At 35.7% G+C, this 25,053-nt stretch overlaps 1 protein-coding gene across 1 annotated transcript; it reads right to left on the minus strand.

Moving 5' to 3' along the window:
- Positions 1–2,852: 2,852 nt before the first annotated feature.
- On the minus strand, positions 2,853–22,810 carry RASEF (RAS and EF-hand domain containing). The gene is made up of 16 exons (XM_009328105.1): positions 22,782–22,810; positions 21,912–22,002; positions 19,105–19,200; positions 17,917–17,994; positions 17,345–17,460; positions 16,481–16,549; positions 15,469–15,553; positions 14,049–14,131; positions 10,975–11,209; positions 9,844–9,935; positions 9,561–9,676; positions 8,481–8,562; positions 7,083–7,197; positions 6,099–6,218; positions 5,015–5,091; positions 2,853–2,961 (listed from the first exon to the last, which is right to left on the minus strand). Exons 1-16 carry the CDS (start codon positions 22,808–22,810, stop codon positions 2,853–2,855), a joined length of 1,593 nt encoding a protein of 530 aa, XP_009326380.1.
- Between the last annotated feature and the right edge of the window lie 2,243 nt (positions 22,811–25,053).

Genomic DNA, 25,053 nt, shown 5'->3' on the forward strand with positions numbered 1-25,053 from the left:
TATGAAAGCAATTACTGCACATGCACGTGCACTGCTAACTCTGGGATGTGGAACCCCCATTTGCAAGAGATACCTCACGACGTTATTATACTGGTGAAGAGAAGGCCAAGGGGGATCTAATAGTCTACAGATACTGAAAGGGGAGTTACCAAGATCGCAGCCAAACTCTTTTAGGTAGCAGAAGATGATATAATGAGGGGAAATAGCTACAAATTCGTAGCCACTTGGGAAACTGAGGCTGGACACGGAGAGAAATTTTTATCCAGAAGGGGAGTCAAAGCACAGGAACAGGTTGCCCGGAATGGTGGTGGAATCTCTGTCTTTGGGGATTTTCACAGCCTGGCTAGCCAAACCCACAGCTAACCTGATCTAGGGCTGGCAACAGTCCGTCTCTGCTTGGGTGCTTGGGAGGTTGGACAAAACCACTTCCAGACATCCTTCTTACAAACAACTTTACGTGATTCTCTTTATCCAACCAAAATGTTTTGCTCATGCAGGTGTGTCAACAAGGTTTAGGCAAACATCTTTTACCTCATTTACTGCAGGCCAAGACCACAGAGCTGGTGAAACACTACGGTTTGAGAGACTCATATAGAACACTGAGACCTACAAGTTAACAGAAGTTAATAACACTGAAGGAGCAATATTTTGGAATGTAAGTAACAGCTTATAATCATGACCTCCTCATCCTGATAAAATGCAAACACCTACATGTTGTAAGCTTACATTTCAGAAAAAAAAGCGCTGGATCACCTCCCTCTCTCCTCCCTACTGCTGCAGGAAGAACTATCTGCAAGTACAACCCACATTAATTCTACTTCCATTTCACTCCTTTGGAGAGAGAGAGAAAAGCTTTTACACACAAAGAACACAGAAGAGGCCCTCATCAATGTGCTCAGTTAAGGATGGTTTTCTCCTCAGAGAAGCTAATTACAGCTGTAATTTTCTTGTTTAAATAATACAAAGTTAATAGTAAACAATACATATGTGACCAGGCATATTCCTGGTATACCTGCATCTCCTTCATTCTCTGCGACCTGCTCCAGATAAGTCTCAGGACTACAGTGAGGCCTCTTGTACTGCAGCGTGGGAAGATGCTACAAACCTAAAGTCTCCTGCGTGGAATAAGGTAGTGTGTGAAGAGTCTCTTAGTACTTCAAAAAGGACACCAAACATGTTTTCTCTTCTAGGGCTGAAGTATAACACAGTGAAATAAAATGTCTTATTCCTTCTGTCATTAGATTTCTCTGTCTTGTTAAGAATAAGCTTTCAGATAGTTACTTGAGGATTAGCTGCTCTGATCTAGAGGTTTGAAAGGATGCCTAAAAACACTGCTCTTCCTACTTTAAAACTGTATTTTTCTTTAAATGATGAACCATCCTGTTTCTGAGAACTCCACATTTTATAAAATTGATAACACAGCACAGGCTAGACTGTGATCAAATATAGTGCTGATAAAATGCAGTAACAGCTGCTAGTCATACAGGTTTCCAATCAGTCCATAAAACTTTATCCAAGGTTGATTTACTGAGCTAGGTTTCAGCCTGGAGATGTTTTATTAATATACACAGAAAAGACTGAAATGGTTTGCTGGCTCTGAAGACGCCCTATCCCATTCCCATCAAAATTAGTGAAAGCTAAGAAGAATTGGATCATGATTGTTAACTGTAGAAATACCTACAATTTTTACTACACTATAGGGCTGTTGGAAACTATTACAAGCTATAATAACTCAGTTTTTAGAGATGCTGACACCTAAAGCTACCACCCACTGGTGAGTTTCTCAGAATTTTCCTAAAATCAGGCAAAGGAATTCTCATCGAGGTAAGTGGTTGCTGTTCATTTCAGGGACTTCTTTCAATGAACAGATTATACAGATGCTTGTGCATGTGCAGCAATTCTTTCACCTGCAGGTTTAAAACTTCAAAAATGCATAAAGAATATCCATTAAAACAGACTCCTCTGTACTATTACAATCCTTCAGTTAGTGTCTGAATGGAAGACATTTGAAATACAAGCAAAAAATTACAACCCGTATCTCTCTGTAATACTAATAATGATCTAGTCTAAACAAACCGGCAGGTATTGGATCATTAATTCATCTCAGTAATCCTACATATCACAGGTATTATAGTCTCACTGGAATTTTGAACGGTAATGGTCCATGCTAATGTTCCTTTCACTTCTGAGCTGTGCAGGATCAGATGTATCTGAATCAAACCCCAACTCACAAAATTACATAAATTCTAACTCACCCACTTTTGCAAAATTACATCAGAACTCCATGCACTTGCCACTGTCTTCTCCCAACAGAGACCATTCTGCTTCATGCCCTGAACTTCAGGTTTTACCTGGATCTAGGCAACCTTTTAATAGTTTGGGGTTTTCTCAGGAAATGTTTCATCAACATATAACTCAAGGCCTTCAAAAAACTAGATAAGCCAACATGAGCAAAAAGAGATTAAATTAATTGAAGCTGTAATTTTTTCTTCTCCTATGAGTGATGTATGATATTATCATATTCTGTATGTAAGAAATATTGAGCCCATAAAGAAACAAACAGGTAAAGAAGATAAAATATATTACAATATTGTATGCAGTGACTACCGTAGCATTGATTCTGAGCTCACTTCATTGACTTATATTACTTAAGAAAAGTGAAAAGAGAGCCTATGGGGCAAAGCAAGTGCATAAATATGAATGAGCAGAAAGTAGAGTATGGATTTTTAACATGATGTGCAATTTCTAAATACACGAACATATAAATCCACAATAAAAAGAACACGTTAGTGAAATCCTTCAATTTTCTTTTAAATATACAAGTTATTTAGGTCAGGAAACATATCTGTCACTTAAACATTGCAACAGTTTTTCATGAGTGCCGATTTTTTGACAGGTGTCCCAGCCAGGCTGGTTACTGACCTCGTATCATCTTGATTATCACTTCGTTTTCGCACTTCGCTGTAAAAAAACAAACCAAACAAACAAAAAAATGCACTTAATATATTTCTATTCATGTTCAGTGTTCCATTTCTCCCAGTATATAGAATCATAGAATCATTAAGGTTGGAAGAGACCTCCAAGATCATCGCGTCCAACCGTCAACCCCACAACACCATGCCCACTAAACCATGAGCTCACCATCATCTATTGCATGGTTAAAACTATGGGGTTTAGTACACAGAATCAACATGTCTCATAAATTTCCAATTTGGGAATCATATCAATATTTCTATACAAATCATAGTTAGTGATAGAAATATAATAATTTCTGATATGTAATAACTCCACAATGTTCTGTTTTCCCTTTCCTTTTCTTTTGACAATTTTTCTTTAATTTGTTTGCTTCAGTATATTACCATAGAAACAGGATATGTTCATAGCTGAAAGTATAAAACTAAATAACTTCAATTTCAAGTATAAATTTACCCTCAGAGGAAAAATGCACATTGTTGGATGTTTTATTATAAATGCAGATTTAAAAGTTGTGTATGTATGAGTGATTATTGATCTGTATTCTCACTATGGGCTCCCTAGAATGTCAAAAGCCAGCTCTAAAATTTCTTGCTCTTATATATATATATAGATACAGATATGTACAAAATAATTTAAGTCCTCCTCATATTACTAGAATAAATTCATTAAGTTCCTCTCAGAAGACTGTATTATTCAAAATAATGGTAATTAAATGTTCATTTAGAAATTTTTATTTCAAAATTAAATGCTTCTGTCAAAGAACACAAATTACTAAGACTTGAGTAAAGAAATTGCAGCCAACCATTCCAGACCAAGGTTCTGGGTAACATCTAGACCATCTGAGGATCAATGAACCTTGTAAAGAAAAACACCAATTTTTTTTCTTTTTTTTTTGAGATTCTGAAAAGAGAGGCTCCAACTGCCAAAACATTTTTTTATCCTTGAAACAGTTAAACAAAGTTATCCTGTTTAAACACTAGAGATAATTTTCCAACTGTGATTAACGTTATACAGCTGTGCTATGTATGTTCTCTAATTTCATAATCCACTGCTGCATTCATGGCCAGGTTCTTGGAAATGAATCACTTAACAAATCAGCAATTAACTTCACATCGACACTGACAGACAAATAAATGTTCTTGCTGCATCTCTGACAGATGCATTTTCCTGGAAATACAGGTGCTCTTGAAAGTCCCATGTGAAGAAGCAATGACCCTCTCTAGAAAGCCAGTATTTTGTATTCAAACCACGTTAATCAGTAGCATTTTAACAATGAATAATCAAATACTGACCAAATGTCAAAAAGTTTGATTATTGCCTTAGGCTGCTGCAAAAATCACACAAATATGGTTTGTAATTCTGGCCTTGAGCTCCATGTATTAAACTGAAAAATCAGAGGCTGAGGATGCATTACATACCATCAGCCCTTCAAAATTATATTGTAACCAAGAACGGTTTGGAAAGGTAGTAGAAGTGTAATGTTTGGCTCACACATTATCACAGAAATACCAGGTTGTTAAATTGATATAATCAGAAATTCTATCTTTTAAATAATTTAGAGAAAGGTACATCAAATAAAATATGTGGGATTACGATGATCAGTAATAAAATTGAATATATATTAATATATGTGAAAGAATTAAGAATTAATTAAACATAGAATTATACACATTTGAAATTAATTTAAGAAAGAATTAAGAAAGTAAATCCATGTACTATTAAGAAATGTAATGCATTCACCAAATGGGTTTTAATACTGTGAGCTCCATAACTGGGCTCTAATTTAAATATTAATTATTGAGACAGTTTTGTAACATTTGCAAGCAAAAATGTTACTTGATTAAACTAAGAATAAATCCTGTCTTCATTTATCTATAAAGATTTAACATGGTATTCTTTTTTAAATTTTGTTTGTTGAATTTGATGTTGGTACAATTTTAAATGTGCATGTGTCTTTGTATGTATATTCACATTTAATGTCCTTTTTCTAAAATACACTCAGATGTGTTTATTCAAAAATGGAAATATGACTACTTACCGAGCAAGATGAAGAACTGCTTCTACAATATTAGATCCGTCTTTAGCACTTGTTTCACAGAATAGAGCATTATAAGTCTGTGAGTAAAAATAAAATGTTAAGCCAACTAATCTGAAATGGTTCCCATGTGAATACGTATATTCAATTACAAATGGTTTACTCAATAACACAAAGAAAGATGACACACATTTAAATGAACAGGATTTCTTCTGGTACTCTTCATTCTCCACTATATTCACTTTAGTACTGTGAAAAAAACAGTAATTGCTTTTTAATTGTATCTTTTTTATATTCAGTATAGTCTGAATTAACGAACTGAATAAAAAACACATCGTAGGCTTAATGTCCAAACTCAATCTTCTTGTCCACAAGACTGCAAAATAGGAAGAGAGTTGCTAGGACAGGTAGCTGAATCCAGCTTGTTAACTACTCATAAACTACAGCATCTGATATTCTAGGTTAACCAGAAATATCATTCCATAAGTAACAGACATGATATCTGCCCCAGTATAATCAACCAATTGTGCAAGCACTCAGCAACTCAAGACTCTACCTTTTTTCCTGCAAAATATGGGATATGTGCATTCCTCATCCCCCATAAAAACACATTCAGAAAACTTGTCCACACTCCTGTTTATAGCAGAAAGTTCCTTTTTTCTTTCTGCAGACATGGCAGGAATACAAGATAGTCTCTTGAAGACAAAAGTATTCCACTCAAAAGCTGGACTGACACAAGCCAGGTGAAAAGCCTCATATGCTCACTAGTGTGCTTCATATTTGCACTGGCAATTTCTCTTTGGCAGCAGAAAAACTCAGCCTCCTAGTCCATCCACTTTTTCACCATAAAGACTGAGAAGACTATCCCAGCCAATAATGAAGTTCAGCTCAGTGGACACCGAGATGTGATTTAGCCCAGCAAACAGCATCAAAATAGGATCGTTTTAATGAAAAGTATTCATGAATCCTAATTACTAGATTTGAACAAATGACCAGAAAATGACTTCTGTTTACTAGTTTCTCACATGGTTTTCAGATTAAAGTTCTTAAGACTATTTAATACTAAAGAGGTAGACTTGGACCTTACCATAGCCAGCTTTTCTCCATAGTTTATAGGCACACATTTTTGCCCTTGTTCTGTAACAGCTTGACGGAGATCTGCTTTGTTTCCCACCATCATAATTGGAATATTCTCATGAGTTGCATCCTGTAAAGAGGATGTTATTTCCTTATTGCTAGAACACTCAGAATACAAAAAAGTAACCAGCATCATCATGTCGTACTGATTGCCTTCCCACAAAAAAAAAAAATCTTGCGCACTATCACAAAAAATGACAAATTACTAAAGTCATGCTGAGAACTTTTCATGAGCTAGTCATGATATTTAAGCAGCCAGCTTAAACATCAGCCTGCAAAGATGTGCTTCCATTCCCATAAGCCCTGTTTCCCAACAAGGAATTTCATGTGTTAAGCTAATCTAATGGAAATGGTTACTGTATCCAGATGCTATATAACAAAATTCCTACGGGAAAAGTGACCAACTCCTATACCATGGTTGAAAGAAATGGCTTTCAGAAGATGAATTAAAGATTTGGCTTATCACTTTCCCTCCTATTAAACACCTCTGGTACAAAAGAAAAACCCTCTTCATTAAATGCAAATTTGTATTCAAATAAAGAAACAAGAAGTAATAGTAGAAAGAAATACTGAAAATTTCACTTGAGCTATAGCTAATTTACAGACTCTAACATATTGGTTTAAAATGCGAAGACTCCAAGGAATACTCAAGCCATCCACAAGAGGGTATCTGAAATGGGGTCTCATGTTCATTTCGAAAGGAAGTGAATGGGAAGAGTGTGATTACACAATACCCTTTTATACAAAAAGAAGTATCAGTTTTAACACTAACTAAATACATCACTATACCTTTAGGACTTTGATGTAGCTTTTACTTCTCTGAGAGACTGCAGTCTGGCTAATTCCAATATACAGATATTCAAATTTTATAAATAATAAGGTTAACAATGCAGCGAAGCATAGTTTGTAAGTTGTATATACTTAAGGGTCTTACCTCGATCATATCCACCCATTCTCGCACATTGAGAAAGCTTTTCTCACATGTTACGTCATATAGCAGTAAGACACCATCTGCTCTTCTGAAGTAAGATTTAGCAATACTTCGGAATCTTTCAGAAAAAACAGATTTGTATAAGGCCACATTGTCAAAAAAAAATTCAATTTAACATCTTTAAGAACACAGCATTACTTTATTGCACTACTGAGTAAGATTCTCTCCACATTATGAGATGAGTTTTCTAATAGTTTCTTTCATAAGTAGTTCTTGAAAACTCCTGATGCAGGTCTACAAATGCTCCATAAGGATCCACAGGATTCTCTCCTAAACAGCAATCAACATTTGTTTATCAAAACAATCTACAGTGTATCTATTACAAATAATCTGCTTTGCACTGGACTTTTGATTAGGTGGCAAGGCTTTTTAACTTACATATGACTACATAAATTGAGGAGGTTACTCTGCTACATTTGAAAAAAATATGAAACCAGTAAACTTATTCCAGAAATGAATTCATCAGTTACAGTCATCTTTGCCATTAACATAACACAATCTACTTAACAATCAAGTACAGCAACTAGGTATTTACATTATGTGTTAAAATATTCTTCATAAATTTATTATGTGGGAGGAGAATGATTGGGCCTCTGACCACCTACTTCTCATAATCACTCATTCAGGCAAAAGTAAACACATACAGCCCAATACAAGTCTTGGTCAATGAACAGATTAAACTGGCTTCCAAGGTGTTAGATTAACCTCTTAACAAGCCCCAAAAGCTGTAATGGCTCTCAAGTAAGGATGTCATAGGATTTTGAGGAAACTCTACAAATAATTTGAAGAAACTTGGATATACATTCAGCAATCTGTACAAATTTGCCATAAGTCTTTTTAAAGTCTTTGGGAAGAAGTTTTCATACACTAAATGCAATGTAAATCAGGATCGGGACTTTCAAGGAAAGAAGAGGAGAGGAGGGTGAAGGGAAGGGAACCTCTGAGACAAAGCCTGCTCAGAAATACAGGTCTGTAACAACAAAGAAAGCTAAAGACTAAAAATGGAAGAAACAATGTACATCTACTCCATCTTTTTGTATTGCAAGAGAGGGCCATATCGATTTAAATGATTAATGCTGTGGTAAACCTTGACTATTTCTCTCTGCAGAGAGAAAAGTGTACCTCAGACATCACCAAAGCTAACAAATAAACATTCCACCTGTCTTGGGGTCTCAGCAGAGCAAAATCACATCTGTTTATACACATTTACATATGGCCATACTGACTTACTATAGGGCCATATAATCTTTAGTGGAATTTTTTTCACCTAGATGAAAAAAGGCAAACGTCTTTTAGAAACAAAACAACCGAAATTACGTAAGTGCAGAGAGAATCACTAACCTCTCCTGCCCAGCTGTGTCCCACAGTTGTAGCACTGTAGGTTCTCCATCAACAATTAGTCTTTTCATTTGAAAATCCACACCTGAAAAGGATAATGTGTATGGTCTAAGAAAAACATCAATAACCTTAAAAAGCCAGCAGAAAATGAAAACTTATGTGCCATATAACACAGTTATATGACACATATATGTTTGAAATAACAAGTTATTTCAAAATTCATCTCTTTTAAAAGGTTATCAGATTTCAGTCGTTCACATAGCCTTGAACTGCAATAATTCCCTGAACGTATTTAATTTTTCTTTAGACAAACATTTAAAGAAATGTTTTTACCCACACGTTTTCCCAGAAGCATTGATACAAATTTGGCATTATGACCAGCAAACAAGAAGATCTCCCTCTGCTTTATTTTGCTAAACAGTTTTATGGAAAAAGAGAAAATGTTTTGTAAAACAGACTTTATTTCAAATGCCAAGGAGGAAAAAGATAAATTAGAACAAAAATCCCGACTCAGGGGCAATAAAACAAATATATAACTGTGATTTGATTGGAAGACAAAAATTCAGTCTTTGGAATCAGTAAGGCAAGTTTGTTAGCTGACAGCTATAATAATATACACGTCAGTCAGAAATCCCTCCAGCTGCACTTAAACCAAGGCTTCAATAATACTGTGAAGAAATGGAGACAAAAAATAGTATGAAAAACATCAAAGGATAGTATGAAGTACTAAGGACAGAGGAAAGAGCTGAGAAGACAAGAAAGCAATGAGAAATGCAAAAAGGATCATACACACATTCTAAGTTTATTACACTGAAACTCCCTTTTCTGGTGCTCTGTGTTGTTCAGGAACAGGCTTTGTGCTTTGCAAAGAGAAAATAAATTAGAGCAGTACCTATTATCCACTCCAAACAGCAGTTAGGCACTTCTAAGCTTTAGTACTCAATGAGATCTCACAGCCTAAGAATCTGCATGTGTATATTCAGGAAACCCTGGCAAGCAATCACAGAGGGTAATCTTTTCACCCACTTCTGCAGAACAGCAACGAAATTCACTTTAGCATTTTAAGAAGAACAACAACTATACCCAGGGTTGCACTGGTATTGCCTCGAAACTCATTCTTGCAAAGTCTCGTAAGGAAACTGGATTTTCCCACTGCTGCATCTCCAGCAAGAACAATCTTGTAAGCCTTCTCTGAACTGGGGTATTTCGGAGTACATTCAGTTGCATCTGACTGAAAATAAAAAGAACCCCTCTATTTCAACGCTCATAAAAAGTATTCTCTATATCAAACACTTCTTTTTTTGCTAAAGAACTGGTTACCTGCGGGGTGAGAGCGGATATGTATTTCCTTGTTGAAGCAATTGAGCTGCTTCGACTTACTGGTCGTGAGGGCTTCCAGTCTAATACTGTGCTGCTGTTATCAGGACTGTACGCTTCTTCATCCCTGATCTCTGGAACCTGAAAGTACAAGCTAGTGTGTTAGGTCTGGTGAAAAAAGTATGCTTTTTTAGAAAGGCACAGCTAAGACTGCTTAAAACATTTAACAGTTTGGATTAAACAGAGATAAATGACCAAATAGAGCTGTGCAGTTCTAGTTGAAATACTGTGATTATTCTGTTCTTACTCACATTTGCTGTTTACTATAGCCTACATTTGGTCCTTAAATGTGTTTGCTGTTTGGCATACATGCTTTCAGTACAGTCTCCAGACAGAGCAAATTAATTTCCATATGGAAAATTTCATCTTAAAAAAAATAATTACAATAAATACTTTATTTCAAAGCTTATTTTACAAAAATTAAGAATCTCCCTACAAGACATTACTCTCTATGCTGTTACTACTCAAGCTAAATTAAATACAGCACAGCTGTAATCAGCACTATTCATAGGATTTTCAACTGCAGAGGCTCTACTAAATGCACAGTAAAGGATCTGCTTTAAAAAAACCCCTGTGTTCTGCTGTGCTTGACACTAGTCTTGCTATGTAGTCATCAGTAAAGCTCTCCCTTTTACTAACAATAAAATGGACACAATAACACCTTCCTACATTTCTAAATTCCCTGAGACTTACTGTGTAAGTCAATGTATGCACTGACAGTATTCTTTTTCTCATATATGTGATTTTTTCATTCACTGCCACAGCATAGTAAGAGCAAGTGAACAGAAACCTATTTTACTTCTATAGTATCTGCTTTTTAATCATTAGAAAATGGGCTCCTGTCTGCATGCTGTTTAACAACCTTAAAAAACCACATGTATTTCAAAAACAAAGTTATTACCTCAAAAATCTATCAAAAATGTCAAAACAAACATTTTATTTTAAAGAGGAGTAAATATTTATGCATTCTCAAAAAAATTGTCACTGATCTTATTTACATGCATATAAGCCAAATAATAACTGGCCTATGGGCAAAGATCCATTTCATTTTAAAAACAGGAAACTAATTTTGTCTCCAACCAAAGGTGTTTCTCAGAGAAGGAGTAAGTCTGGCACTTACATCTGTATCAGAAGCATCACCACCAGAGCTTTCTTGCATACACTGTGACCTTTGAAAAATCCTTTGATGCCTGTATTCCACTTCTGAATCATACTCATTTGAATCTCTCAGGGTAGACAAACCACTGTCAAAACAGCTCTCAGGCAAGCTGTCAACTTCACAGTTTATCCTTTGCATAGGATCACAAAGGGCTAAAGAATCATAATCTTCATCCACACAAGAAGAATGAGACGATCTAATAAGAAAATATTGGAAGCGGGGTGGGGGGGGGGAGAAATTATTTCACAATTGGTTTTCCCAACAAAATCTGAGCCATTCTGGAATAGTCAATACTCAGAAATGCTAACTATAAAGTTTAAGACATATGTCAACGCCTATTTTGCCTTTCTAAATAATTTCTTTTTCAATCTTATCTCTTAGGATGCTCAGATTAAATTATATAATCTATGTTATTGAAGATGACTTCCCGAGTCTCAGTAAGAATGTCTATTTATTCATACACAGAAAAAATAATTGTTTAAAAAAGATTCAGAAAATTACATACTATGAAGACATCAAAGGCAGAAAATGATAGCTGATGGTTTAGCTAATTTTGGCCTATTCTAAGACACATAAAAGGACCTGATTTAAATGAATGCGTTTGCTCACAGAGGCACACAGGCCAATAAGTAAAAGCTATAAATACAGAAAAGGGGGTAGCTGAGTTCAGGAGATCAGTAATGGTGGAAGAAGTCACTGAAACATGTTGTCTTACAGTCTGGTAGGCTATGCAAAACTTAAGGTTTTACATGAAAGTCCTTTCTTTCCCCTTGCCCTTCCTTCAAAGGCTTTTTTTTTTTTTTCCTTCATTCTGGATGCTGTAATATAAAAATACTTAAATGGATGCAGCAATGACAGTATGGCTTACAGGAAAAACAATTCAGTTTTTATTTATGTGAGTGAAACTACAGAAAAGAAAGATTAATAGAGTGAATCTTAAAATAATCAATCTTTTAAAAAAGTTCACTATGTCTACAGTCATTGTTCTGCTCCTGCAGCAAGGCAGGGACAGGCACAAATTAAAGTGAGGTAGAAAAGGTCTCCAAGTCACAGTGGAGAAGAGAGAACCAGTTTGGCTCTGTCCTGTTGGGAATGGATGTGAAGCACTAAACTGCTAGAACAGACAAGGTCAGCATCAATCCTCGTAAAGATAGTTTGCTGCCAGAGGGGCTGGGAGCTCCCAGTGCAAAGACACACCACAGAAGAGTACACTGGGGAGAATCACCAAATTATGAAGCTGTTACTGAGTCGAATACAATTTCCCCCTGCAAGTGTCCAAATAGGGATGAGAGAGGCGTCACTGTCCCATGCAACAACAACCAGAACCATCTAATTTACATCCTTTCAGGCTAATGAATAATCACATGAATGAGCGTGATCTGTGCTGTGGGATATCACAGCATCCATGCCATTTGTATTCATGCACCTACTAGCCTATACCAAACCACTGAAATACAGAGGAAGGGTGCATGCTATAACAAAGTTACGCTTGTCAGGCATTCCCTGAAATAAAGGTCTTTAGTAGCCAATTTTCAACCTCACTGAAGCATGAATTCAATGCTGGGAATTTCGTATGTGCTTAAAGCAAGTGAGACCAAGATGTATGATACAGCTAAAAAAAAGAAAAAGTATACCTACTAATGCAAATTGCTTAAAACATGTTAAAATGCAAATCAGTATCTCTTAATGCTGACCTGATGTCAGGAGACAGACAAAGTACTGAAAAGGAACATTCATCTCTTTCTGTCTTTCGATACTACTAAGTGACACCTGTTAAGAGGAAGTTTTATTCCTACCACATAAGCTTTCTTCTAAAGTAGCCTACATTTCTCACTTTTGTGGGAATGCAAGGATTGCACCATGTGGCAGGTAGTAATAAATATTCACAGAGAAGGACAACATATAAGCCTCCAGAGAGGTTTTGGTTATCCCTTCAGAAAATTACTCAATGTAATATGCAACTTAGTAGTGGATGCCTCTCAAAATTTGCAGGGGGTCCAACAGAGGGGAATTGGTTTTATCTGTATTCAGCAGAAGGAATCAGTTTGTGACAAGCAAAATGTTACAGCCAGCAAGCACATCTCACATGGAGACAGCAGAATAAGAGTAACACTATTGAATGAATGGGGATATTATTAGTGTGAAGCAGAAGCCAATATAATCCCTACCAAAGATATTAATCTCTCTGGCAAAATGCAAAACACGGACTACTAAGAACTCTAACAGACATCTCTCTAGAGTTTGAAGTACCACTGAAAGAAAAGTAAGACAAAACAATCTATCAATTGAGTAAGGACACACATTTTTGCTGGCAGTTCCAGCTGTTTTAAAAAAAAAAAAAAATGTGAAAACATAGCATGATTTACAGCACTTGAGGTTGGATCCAATGCCCAGTGACTTCAGTGAGAGTCTCTGCAATGATCTGAGGAAGCTCTGATCAATGACCTGCATCCAGTAAGTACAAAACCAAAGTAGCTCTGACCATCTGATATTTGCATTTAGATAATTTACTGTTCTCTGTGGGTCTTACCCCATTAATATCCAAGTGCATTCACTAGTCTTATATGTCAGTGTGAGATGAGGATGGTTATGCTTTTGAAGAATTAGGCCTTTGTAATAATTATTACATGGGAAAACCAGACATACAAGCTGAAGCTATGACCAAAAATGTTTTATTTCCTAAGTACCGAGTAAGCTAGCTAACAGAGGTCCTTGGTAGATTTATATAGTTTCTCGGAGAGGAGACTGAGAATCAAACTAGAATCAAAACAGTCCAAGACCAAACAAGAGGCTGTCTGAACTCTCCATAACTTCATGATTTGCACTGAAAAGAGTTTTCCTGAGCTTTCTGAAGTCATTGAAAAGATTCCTGTTGACTTCAGTATACTTTGGATGATATGCTATGGTCACACATTCCTTCTGCATCAGGCAGAACTATTCTCTCTGTTATTTAACAATATTTGCTTATCTAAGACAAGTGTGATGCCCTAGTCTTTTTAAACTTAATAAAAGCAAACCTGGCTTACCTGTCATACCGTGGGTTTAGAGGAGACTGTCCACCATTAAATTTAGGACTGCTTCTAGAAATGGTACTTCCTGGTGAGGTGTTTGCTAACCGCTGTGACAGATACATAGCAAATGCATAATAAGTTTGATGAACACAGTGTAAGCATCTAGATTTGTCATGAAAAAAGTGTGCATCATCAAAATTACTACTGTGTATTTTCATACATATTATTTTTAATTAAAACTCATGCTTTATATAGGACTGGATGTCAAAAGGCCCATTACATATAGCATTTAGGCTCCAATGTTGCCTCAATACTGAACCTGCTAGCCATACTCAACCACAAAAGACAATGGAAATTCCAATTTAATTGACTACACCTGAAGACTTTGAAATGCTAAACTTTGAAAAATAATATTTAGAAAAACGGCATGTTGATACTGAAGTGAAAAGGGAAATGTCACTGGCTGAGCTAGCTTCAGTAGAGATTCCTCCTGGTTCTTGAGTGAGATAGTGGAGAGAAGGAGAGATCTGAACCAATAGCACTAAAAAGTATTTCGTACATTCTGCTGTCCCTCTACACATTTATTCACTGGGAACAGCTTCCTCTGTCTTCTCTGTAATCTGCCTCCCTTATGTTTCAGGGCATGGCAGAAGGAAATGGTATCTCTTGTTGCATGTGCAGTAAATCTCTGGTAGCCTGTGTCAGCAAAAGGCACTCGCGTTCGCTGATATGGTGTGCTGGAAACAGGCAATGACCACTGTTTCCCTCCTTCCTGGCCAGTATTGTCTCTGTGGGCCCATTATTCTGGCCCCATCGTTCTAAAACAGTTAGTTGCTTTCCTGATGATGTAAGGGCTTGCCTGATCATTAGTTTTGGAGTTTAACAGGTTTCCCAATATTGCAAAATGGCAATGCAGAGTAGATTTTTTGTAACTTTCAAGCCCTCCTTTCTCTGGTTTGGAGGATGGCAGGTTACATCTGTTGCCACAGATCCCCGTACAGTTGTGATATCCCAGAAGGGTATGACTGAGGTCCCTATTATCAGCAGTGCCTGATATTCATTTTCACAGTGACTTGCCTGGACAAAAGTTCAAATTAGGTTAAGACCTTGCTACTAAAAGAAAGGAGTTTTCTGAAAAAGTGTGTTTTCAGTGGTAGGGCACTCCCATATACACAATACAAACATATTCCCTTTAGTGCAAGAGAAACTGCTGATTTAGTCACCTCATCAGATACATTTGGCCTTTGCATATTAAAAAAATAACTACTTTCCAAAGCACCTCAGGAAGTAGTTGTGCTCTAACAGAACTCCATTATTTCACAAAACATAAGTAAAATCTAATAAAAGTCAACTACACAAGTATATTCTCAGAGTGAGTCCACTGAATAAAACATTTGGCATGTTAATTCTTCTAGTACAACATAACAAAATTATAAATACATACCAGTGATCTGTTGTACTTGCTGAAACTGTTTTCAAGTGCACTTCTTAAACCATCATTGCTGTCATGTAGCTTTCTATTAGCCGATCTAACAAGGAAACACAGTTTAACTTGCAGGAGTAGACTAAAGAAAACATTAAAAATGATGTAACTTATCACAAAGAAAAATTGAAAACATCAAAACAAAACAAAATACCAAAACAACCTTTTGTTTTTCTTTAGATAAACACTAAAAAGTAATGTGGAACTAGAAATGTGTTGTCGTATACTCAAACAAATGATTGTACGTGAAAAAAGCAGTGTGAATTGTAGCCTCCAATAGCAGCCTAGGAAACGTTGTTTCACTTTTGTAGCATGGTCTGTGGTCAGCTGAGGGAAAAAAAGACACTGTGGGAATGGCTGCAAAAAAACAGCTACTGGGTAGTAAACCGGTACAGCCATTTCTGAAATACAAAGTGGCTACCCTTTAAGTATTGCTGAGATGACTCTAAGGACAGATGTGATTCAGCTGCTTGAAAGAAAGAATACGTTCAGGACAAAGAAATTAACTAAAGATATAAAAAAACTATTCATTGTGACCCTCCTCGAAAGCAAAAATCTGTGTGCCCCTTGTATAATACTGCACACACTTAGTACTTCCCACATAACGAGAAGACAGGGAGTCACTGGAGAAGCAAAGTCAATAAAAAAAGGAGCCAAGCAATAATTTTTACAATAGCATGGACAGACTCAAATCTCATTCAGCTTATCATAAAGAAATGAAAGTCAATGCGGCTAAGAAAAAAAAGAAAAACTAATGAAGAGTTAGTGGCTCGGTCACACAGTAGAGTTAGTAGCACAGTACCTTCTATGAGACTTGACCACAGTACCCTCTATGAGAATTGAGGCCATTTCAGTATTTTTACTTGGTATTTTTTCCTAAATCTCATCCCGGCCTTTTGCATACAGAAACATTTACCTCTGAATATGTTGGGACAAAGTTTGTTAATAAAAACCTGAATTACTAACAACTTACTGAAGTATTTCAATTTGTCTTTCCAGATTATCTCTGTCTTCAGTATACTCTCGGATCATTTCTAGGTCTCTGCAAAAAAAACGCAAGAAGTTATACTTTACAGGATATCCTCTTTTATTTTTATAATATTGCTTTTGGCAGAGGACAAAATTCAACAGTCAACATATGAGAGGTGATAAATATATAGTGGGGAAAAGATACAGTTTCAAAATATTTCTGAATACAGTTTTTCTATGTATACTTTTACACTGAAATACATTAAAAGCAGTTTTATGCAAAGTAAAATCACTTGGAAACTTCATTGATCTCTGCCATTATATCTCAACAAGGACTGTGAATGAAAAATAAAAGATCTACAAAATAACCATATGGACTGCCTCCTTTCCCCTTGAAATATCATTTGTGTTATCTGAAGATAACCATATAATGAAACTGTCATTTATGCTCCTTTAAATGAATATCTAGAAGCAGCTTTCATTCACTTTAGAAAAAACTGGTTGAGACTGATGTGGGAGGCTTCCAAAACTATTCTCCCTAATATTCATACTGACATTCATCTGACTGCAAGTCATGGAGGAAAAAATTGCCTGATGCTATAACTTTTACTCCTGACGTCCCAGTAAAATCAATGGGCTTTCTTGCAAGATTATGAGGGTTCACATCATATCCAGAACTTGCTCTTTCAGAAACCTGACAAGAGAAGTGTGAACAGTAGTCATGACATACTTTGTATGGTGCCCAGTGTGTACCTCTCATCTATGGCAAATTTAGAAAATAACAGTTACCAACCGCATACATAATAACTACATCAGACAACAGATTTTTTTCCCCTGGTGAAAATATTATCGTGTAGAAGTACCTTACCTCTCAGTGTTCAAAGTTTGATCTGCATACTCGCTTTTCAAGCTATCTAATTCACTCTGTAGAAAAGCTATATTTGTCTGTGCTTCTAAAAGATCTTTCTTAAGTTTCTGATTTTCCTTAAAAAAAGGAAGATATTAGATGTTAGCTGTCATAGTGACCTGCATAAAATGTTGACATATTATAATGGTAAAATAAAAACCATCAAAATTAAATAAAAATGAAACACTAGAAAATCTGAGCATAGAGGGGGAAAGAAAATGAAAGAACTCTAAATCAACAGAGAAGTCAGTAAATTAGTATGCAAGAACCACTAAATTTTTATTTTTCCATTTCAGTCACACAAAATGGGGACTATATCATCTCAAGCCATTTCTAAACATTATACCTAGAATGTGTATGCATTTCTACAGAACAGGTTTTTTCCCAAGTTAAAGATACTCATACACTTATCAACAACTTTAAAAGTTTATTTCATAGCTTACCAGTACTAAATGTAAAAAAAAAATAAAAATCTGTATTGCAGAGACTAAAACTGAGGCTAAATTAATATGTTAATGATAATCATCTCTTACCAGCAACATTTCATGTATTTTTTTTTTCAGTTCAAACACATCTTCCCTGTGATGTACGTTTTTGGATTGCTCCTCCAGCTAGAAGGATAAAAAAATGCACAATTAATGTATGTTACTGACTGTTCTGATTCAAAGTACACAAAAAGCAATGGAAATCATATTAAATAACTCCTAAAACATATTACAGCTATTGAAGTTTTTAAAACCCAGAGTTTTCCAACTGTGTGAGTAGGCAGCATTACTCCAAAAATCACTGGCTTTCTACACAATTTTTTAAATCAATACTTAAAAAATGTTTAATGAGCATTTTGCACTCCATAGGTGTTGAATATGCATAACTAGTGACACAGAAGCCAGCTATTGAGAAGGTATAAACAGGTGTATCCCCACTAACATTAAAAAAAAAAATTATATACTATCTCTCCTGAGTAGTATTTGTACAACAAGCTCTCCTGGTTCTTGTGAGAAATTCCCATTTCTATCAATGCTCTTTTAAGTGCAATTCAATATGAAGAAACAAAAATATATCCTCATTGGTCGCTATAATTCTGGTAAAACTTACAGCAAAAACTAATGACAAAATTAAATCCAAATTACAAAATAACCCAAACCAATATTCATATCTGAGATTTCAGTTTACCTTATGCTTAGGTATCAGATTAAAAGATCAGGTTGGAGTTAGGTTCAGACTAGTAATAACTAGTTCCACCAGTAATTTCAGTTTAAAACTACAGCTTAAACCCACCTCTAACATTAACATTTGAGAGAAATGCACTAGCTGCTAAAAGGCAATATATTACTCTAAATTACTATATTTGGGTTGCCAATTTCATCTAAATCTATAAAATACAAATACTTAGAGGCAATATATTAGACTATTTCTAATGTATCAAATACAAGAGTAGGTAACTGCAGTGTTAGCAACTTGATGGACCTAGAAAATTATTCAGCAACAGAATTTGGCTAGCAGTTGGTCCCTTTCCTAAGTATTTCAGTAAATTACACAGAATGAATAGAACAGCACAGAATGACAACACAACCTAAAAAAATATTTGCAGTTGCCATTTACTAATACACATTAAATTAAAAAGCTACAATTATGATTACCCATCTTGGGGAAGGCACTTCATAAGGTCAGCATCTCTTAAAACACTTTAAAAACTCTTACCATGACTTCAACTCACTTACCTTTTTAAGTTTTTTTATTGTCACCTGAAGATCCCCAACTTCAGTATCATACTGGCGCTTCAGCTCATTTAGTGCTTCTTCAGCTTTTCGCTTCTCCTGCAATATTTTTAATCTCATTAAAAGTTGAGACAGGTTTCAAATGTTTATTAAAAAATGCATTCATCAGTTTGGAAACCACACACTTTCCCCTTAGATTAATGTGTGTAACTTTGTCTTTCCGTTACATCAACCTGCCCCTTCCTTAAGATCCACAGATTCTGATTCTGTAATTGCAGTCCACTTATAAAATATTCATAGAAATAAAATAGTAAGGTAGAAGCAAAGATATGGGTCAATTCAGTGTTTGTTATTCATGTCATAGTCTTCTGTGCTTAAAAAAAACCCAACACTTAAAGAGAAGTGTTCAAATTTTACTTGTACATAAATTTAAGTGTGTATTGCATATATAGATGTATACATACACACCTGCACACAAATCAGGGCATTACATCCTTTTTTTCAAACCAGCCTTCTATGGCTCGGCATACAATATGCTAGTAATAGCATTACTGTGCCACTTATTTATTTCTGTTTTTCTTTTAAATTTTTTCACTTGCAAGTGTTGGAATGTTACAGGCCCACATTCAGTAAAAGGTATGCTGGTGACAGCATCTTTAGTTTCATATGGTACTTGGTCTGAATATCAAACCAAGTACACTGTTCTGAGTTTTATTTTAATCAAAGCAGAGAGATTTTGAAAGGAAGTTACATTAAGCACAATGAGAAGAATGGTATGTTCCGTGTGCTATAGATGAGCATGTGTTTAACTCACTTCAGTCACTCCCCAGGGACTTCAGTGCACAGTTTCACAACACAAGAAACCAGAATGCAGCAGTGATACGTGGTGCCAGTGAGACAGGTTGAGTTTTCACATGGAGAAGACAGACATGGACTTTGCTCAGAATTCAGTGCCTACCGGTAGGTGATGCTGACATCCGTGTGTTAAAACGATAATCAACGTAATCAGCTCAAGCTGGATTCTCTTACTGTTGGCACCTATCTAGGACTCCTAAGTATTGTTTGGTAACTATTTGCTTCCCTTGAAGAAACAAAATATAGGATAGGCTCAACCTGCAGATACTATCATGCAGAGGCAGGTGTCACGGTGGCATGAGTGAGATCACTCTGACAAACAATGGCCTTGAGTACAGGCATTAAGATTAATGCCTTAGTACAACCCCACAAAGTAAATATCTTACATTTACTCTCAGGGCGGTTTAGGAGGTGGAGTATGTGGAGCTATGAGCTAAAGGGAACATTTAGGAGTGAATATTAAAAAAGTGCTGTGTGAAACAAGTTACAGCCCATCTTTCATATCTATAGGTAGGTGCGAACAGTGAAATCGCAATCCATGCAACTCAGTGACAATTTGAGGACTTTTTAGATCAAGAAACACAGACGAGATGTGGATAATACATAGCAGATGCGGTTTTAAATAATGCTAGTACATAACTGTGTATGTTCTCAGAGTGAGCAAATACACGCATCCTAGTCATCTTTTTACAGTAGTGAAAAATTCTTCAGGGCTTTTTTCAGTGATTTACCACTTTTTGCAAAACAGAAATTTTCCAGAGCAAATGTATTTGTTTTCTAGACATAAATACTTAGTCTCTCTGGAAATGATAAATTTGTCTCTACTGAGAGTTGCATTATCATTAGTTACACATGGGGTGATATCTTTAACATTTTTATGTCATTATATTTTGTTTCTATGAAAACAACTGACTTTTATGGTTTGCTAGGAGTGTTTCCTCTTGCGTAGAAAAAGATGTTGTTTGAAGCAAATCTATCAGAATACAGTTTACCTTCACAGATCAATTACCATAAACTATTTAAAATCAGCAAGTTCGCAGACTGCACTATGTTGCTTCTGATTCTGCAAATGCTTTGGTGAAAAAAAACATAACAAATATATAGTATATTGTATGTCCTACAAAGCAGTAATTATGCCCATAGTATATGTTTCAATTAATGCATTTCTTAGGTCCACATTGGAACACTTTCACAAACTGTTATTCTTGTACACATTATAAAGTTAGGTTTATCTTATGTGAATTTAGTAACAGTTCAACCTGAAGCAGACAACACAGGTAGGGTGGTTTTACTGCACTGCTTTCTGCTCAGAATTACACAGCCATATGTGGCTCTAACATATCTTTCAACGGGTAAGGGGAAGAGGATTCTTGTACTTTTCTATCAAGACTGCAAGCCGGTTGAAACAACAGCTAAAACTTGAGCACAAATTTCCCATCAACTTTGGGAGGTCCAGGCCCTCACACACTGTCATCACAATTACCCTCTCTTGTGTCTATAGCTCTCTAAAATATAGTTGCAGGATGAGAATGGGGAAAAGAAAGATCACCGCTCCAGGCAGATATACAAATTAGGAACAAATGATCTAAGCATTAATTTCTACATAAATTCATCTACTAGGAGAACTAGATTCCATTCTTTTATGGTGAAAGGTGTTTCACTCCAATCTGTTTCCGATACTGGTCTCAAGAAATAAATTCCTCTAGGCCAGCATATTCTCACAAAAGAGAAAGACTTTTTTTTCATGGTTTATTACAACTGAGCAGCCATTCCTCTTTGGGAAAGCATTAAGAGAACATGTTTTCAATCTCATGGATAGCTTCTTTTCATCCAGGCCCTGCCTTCGGAAGCTTTCAGTCAGCCCATCTGGATCAAAAACACACCTGGCCATCAGTCCTGCTTAAGACCACTGAGAGTTTGGTAATTATGAAATTCTGTACATACAAAATACTCACTTCCTTTTTAACTTTATGCTCTGCAGCCTGTATCCGTTGTTCCATCTCTTCCTCCAGCTCACTGAGCTGAACTGCCGCTTTATCCTGAGCCCTAAAATTTAAAAGTAAATACTCTCTTAGGAATTGCCCTCTGACTTGTGAAACACATCTGCCTACCTCAGCTGAAACAAATTAGACAGACAGGGAAACAGTTTAACATTGTCCAGACCGTGAAGCTGGTATGGTTGTGAACCAAAATCACAAATTAATTTGAAGATACAGGCAAATTAGATTTTAAATAATAGCTGACAGCTGATGATTAGTATGGAATATATCACATCTGCATTTTGAAATCTAAGTTACAGAGATAAAAGGTCCCTCTGGTTATCCTATGAAGAGACTTCAAAAGGATAATTACAGCAACTTGCATCACCCACACATACAAGATCTCTGTCCTGAGCTAATCTGTTTGGTTTTGGCAGTAATGATGTGAGATTACAGATGCCAAGTAGTTACGATAGGTAAATACACCCCTTGAAGCTGAAGAAGCAAAAATATGGTTTCTAAAATAAAAGTATAGTGGGCGTGTATGCTAAAACTCAAAGTTACAGCCAAAGAAGAGGAGTCAAAATGTTTTAAGACATTAAACATAAGAACAGAGCCTGCAAAAATTTGGTCCAGGACTTATCCAAAATATGAACAGGGAATCATTTGCAAGCTGCTCTATGTGCTTATGCACATGTGTGTGTATATAAACTAACCTTTGAACTCAGTTTATGGAAACACTACACATGACATATTTTGATATTAACTCCCAGTAGTTTAACCCAACAAAGTGTGATAGAGAAAAAAGTAACTGCATAACTGAACTAAAAACACAACTCACTATACCTTTTTACTGCGATGGCCAAAGTTTCCATCTCTGTGCTTTGAAGTTTGATCTCTCGGATGAAGTTCTTAATGACATGTTCGTACGGCTGGATTAATCTTGGTTCTGCTATGTGTATGTTCTGATACAGAACACTGACCTGTTCTTGTCTGAAAAAGAGAGATACCATTTTAACGTACTTACTTGGAACAATGTTCTGTAACAGGTTTGAAAAATGTATTACAAATGAAGATATTTCCCTTTTTGCATATTTTTAAAATTTAGCAAGTTAGATACGGACCTCGAACATTCAGCGCAGTATGTCTGAATTCTTCTAAATTATGTTTACCTTTCCTGCTTCTCTACTTTCATATAGTTACTGTTGAAAAAACTTTTTAGCTTAAGTAAATTTTTTGTACTTCTATTCAAGGTGTATTGAAGAGCATGCCACTGGAGTAACCCATAATGTATATCAAGTTGTTGGTGGCTTTAATGTTAATCATAATCCATGAAGAAGTTTACGACTTTAGGAGGCTGCATAAGAAATGAAAATGGGTATGAATGCCAACCACCTAAGTTAAAATGGATGTTTAAAGGGGAGAGAGGGAGGTGATCATATCTCCTTCAAGAAGAAAAAGTTTGATGTTCTCTCAGCTGTTGGACTTCCAGTATTTACATCTCTTGTATCAATGCATGGCGTGGGGGGAGCTGTAGGGGATATGAGAATATAGCTCTTTGGTTTAAGACAAATTATTCTGGTCCAGATGACTGCACTCCTCATAATGCCAGCCTGGTTTTATACCCAAAAAAATTCATTGTTATAAGAAGTTAATTCTGTGTATGATTCTCATGTGAAAGATAACAGATGCATCTCATACAGAAGAAAAAAAAAATTTTTCCGTAGATCCTTTAGTTATTAGAAGCCCTCCGGAAATTTGTACTGCTTTTTAGAAGTTGCCCCAATGCAGGAATAGTATATTTCGATTTCCATTTGATCTGGACTCATTTACATAGATTGTATACAGTTCTATTTGTCAAAGCAAAGAATCTTGACAAGATACAAAAACAAAGGATAGCATAAGCACCAAAACATTTTTACACAGGTTACTACATAAAAAGCACTGATTTCTGGTCATAACACTAGTAATGCCACGTAACCCTTTGTGTTACATGCCAGCTAGGTTCCAATATCTGGATTACCACAAGGCAATACACCAGCAAAAAGTCTATGACAGAATTTAGCAGTCCCAAGGAAAATTTTATGCCAGAACATGAACAACTATTCAAGAACTTAAAAATTAAACAGAAAAAAAAAGAAAAGGGAAGATCAGGTTTAGAAAGGTGGAGGAAGCAGGCCGGTAATGAGGAAATACAGCATATCAGTGGCAGAAATGCAAACAAAAATAATGTTTTGCAAGTTCTAGTCTAACACCACCTCTAACATATCATGAATACATGACCTCTTTTTGTTGTTAAAGGAAAGCTTAAACTCTGATTTAATGATCCTCCTCGTTAGACAACTAGTGTCTTCCTGTCTTCTATGGAGGTAGTGCTATTTAATACCTTCACAATACACATGATATCAACAATCAGTGTATATTCTCTGCATTTTTTTCCCACTTGAAGCAATTCCACAGCTTAGATTATCAACATTGCAGCACTCTGCTTCTTCTATGCGATTTCCCCACTGAAGGTATAACTTACGTTATTATAACAGTACAATAATTGTTACTACAGCTCTCAGATTCCCATTTTAAACAACTGAAGTATTTCAGGACACCGTAAAACCTGCTTCCAGCTGAAATGCTGACATTCATTTCAATATACAGAAACATAACAGCAGCACAAAGAAATATAGATTTACTGATGCCAGGAGCATTTCTGTGTACATACATGTTTCTGTCTTGCAAAAGGTTTCCTTTACAAAGGCTAATGCTTTAGCTGTATTCAGTATTTGCAGAAGTTAAGTTAAACTTAATGTAGCACTCTGAATATCCTCCAATGTATCCACACAATTTCTTTTTCAAAATATATTTTAAACAGACAAATGTCAAGGTTCACAAATAGTCACAATAATGTGCAGATTTATCTGATCATCAGATGCTACAAACTATGTATAAATAATATATCATTAAAGAACTCCCCAAATGTATGTTTACTTAATTAATAATTCACATTTAAGAAACTGTTAAAGACATTTTCCTTAGCAACAAATTTGCACTAAAACAACATTGACATTATCAGCACCATCATAAATATTAAAACTAGGAAAAAACAAAAAATAGAAATAGAATT

The sequence above is a fragment of the Pygoscelis adeliae genome, unplaced genomic scaffold (assembly GCF_000699105.1).
Source record: "Pygoscelis adeliae isolate BGI_AS28 unplaced genomic scaffold, ASM69910v1 Scaffold45, whole genome shotgun sequence".
NCBI classification, from domain to species: Eukaryota; Metazoa; Chordata; class Aves; order Sphenisciformes; family Spheniscidae; genus Pygoscelis; species Pygoscelis adeliae.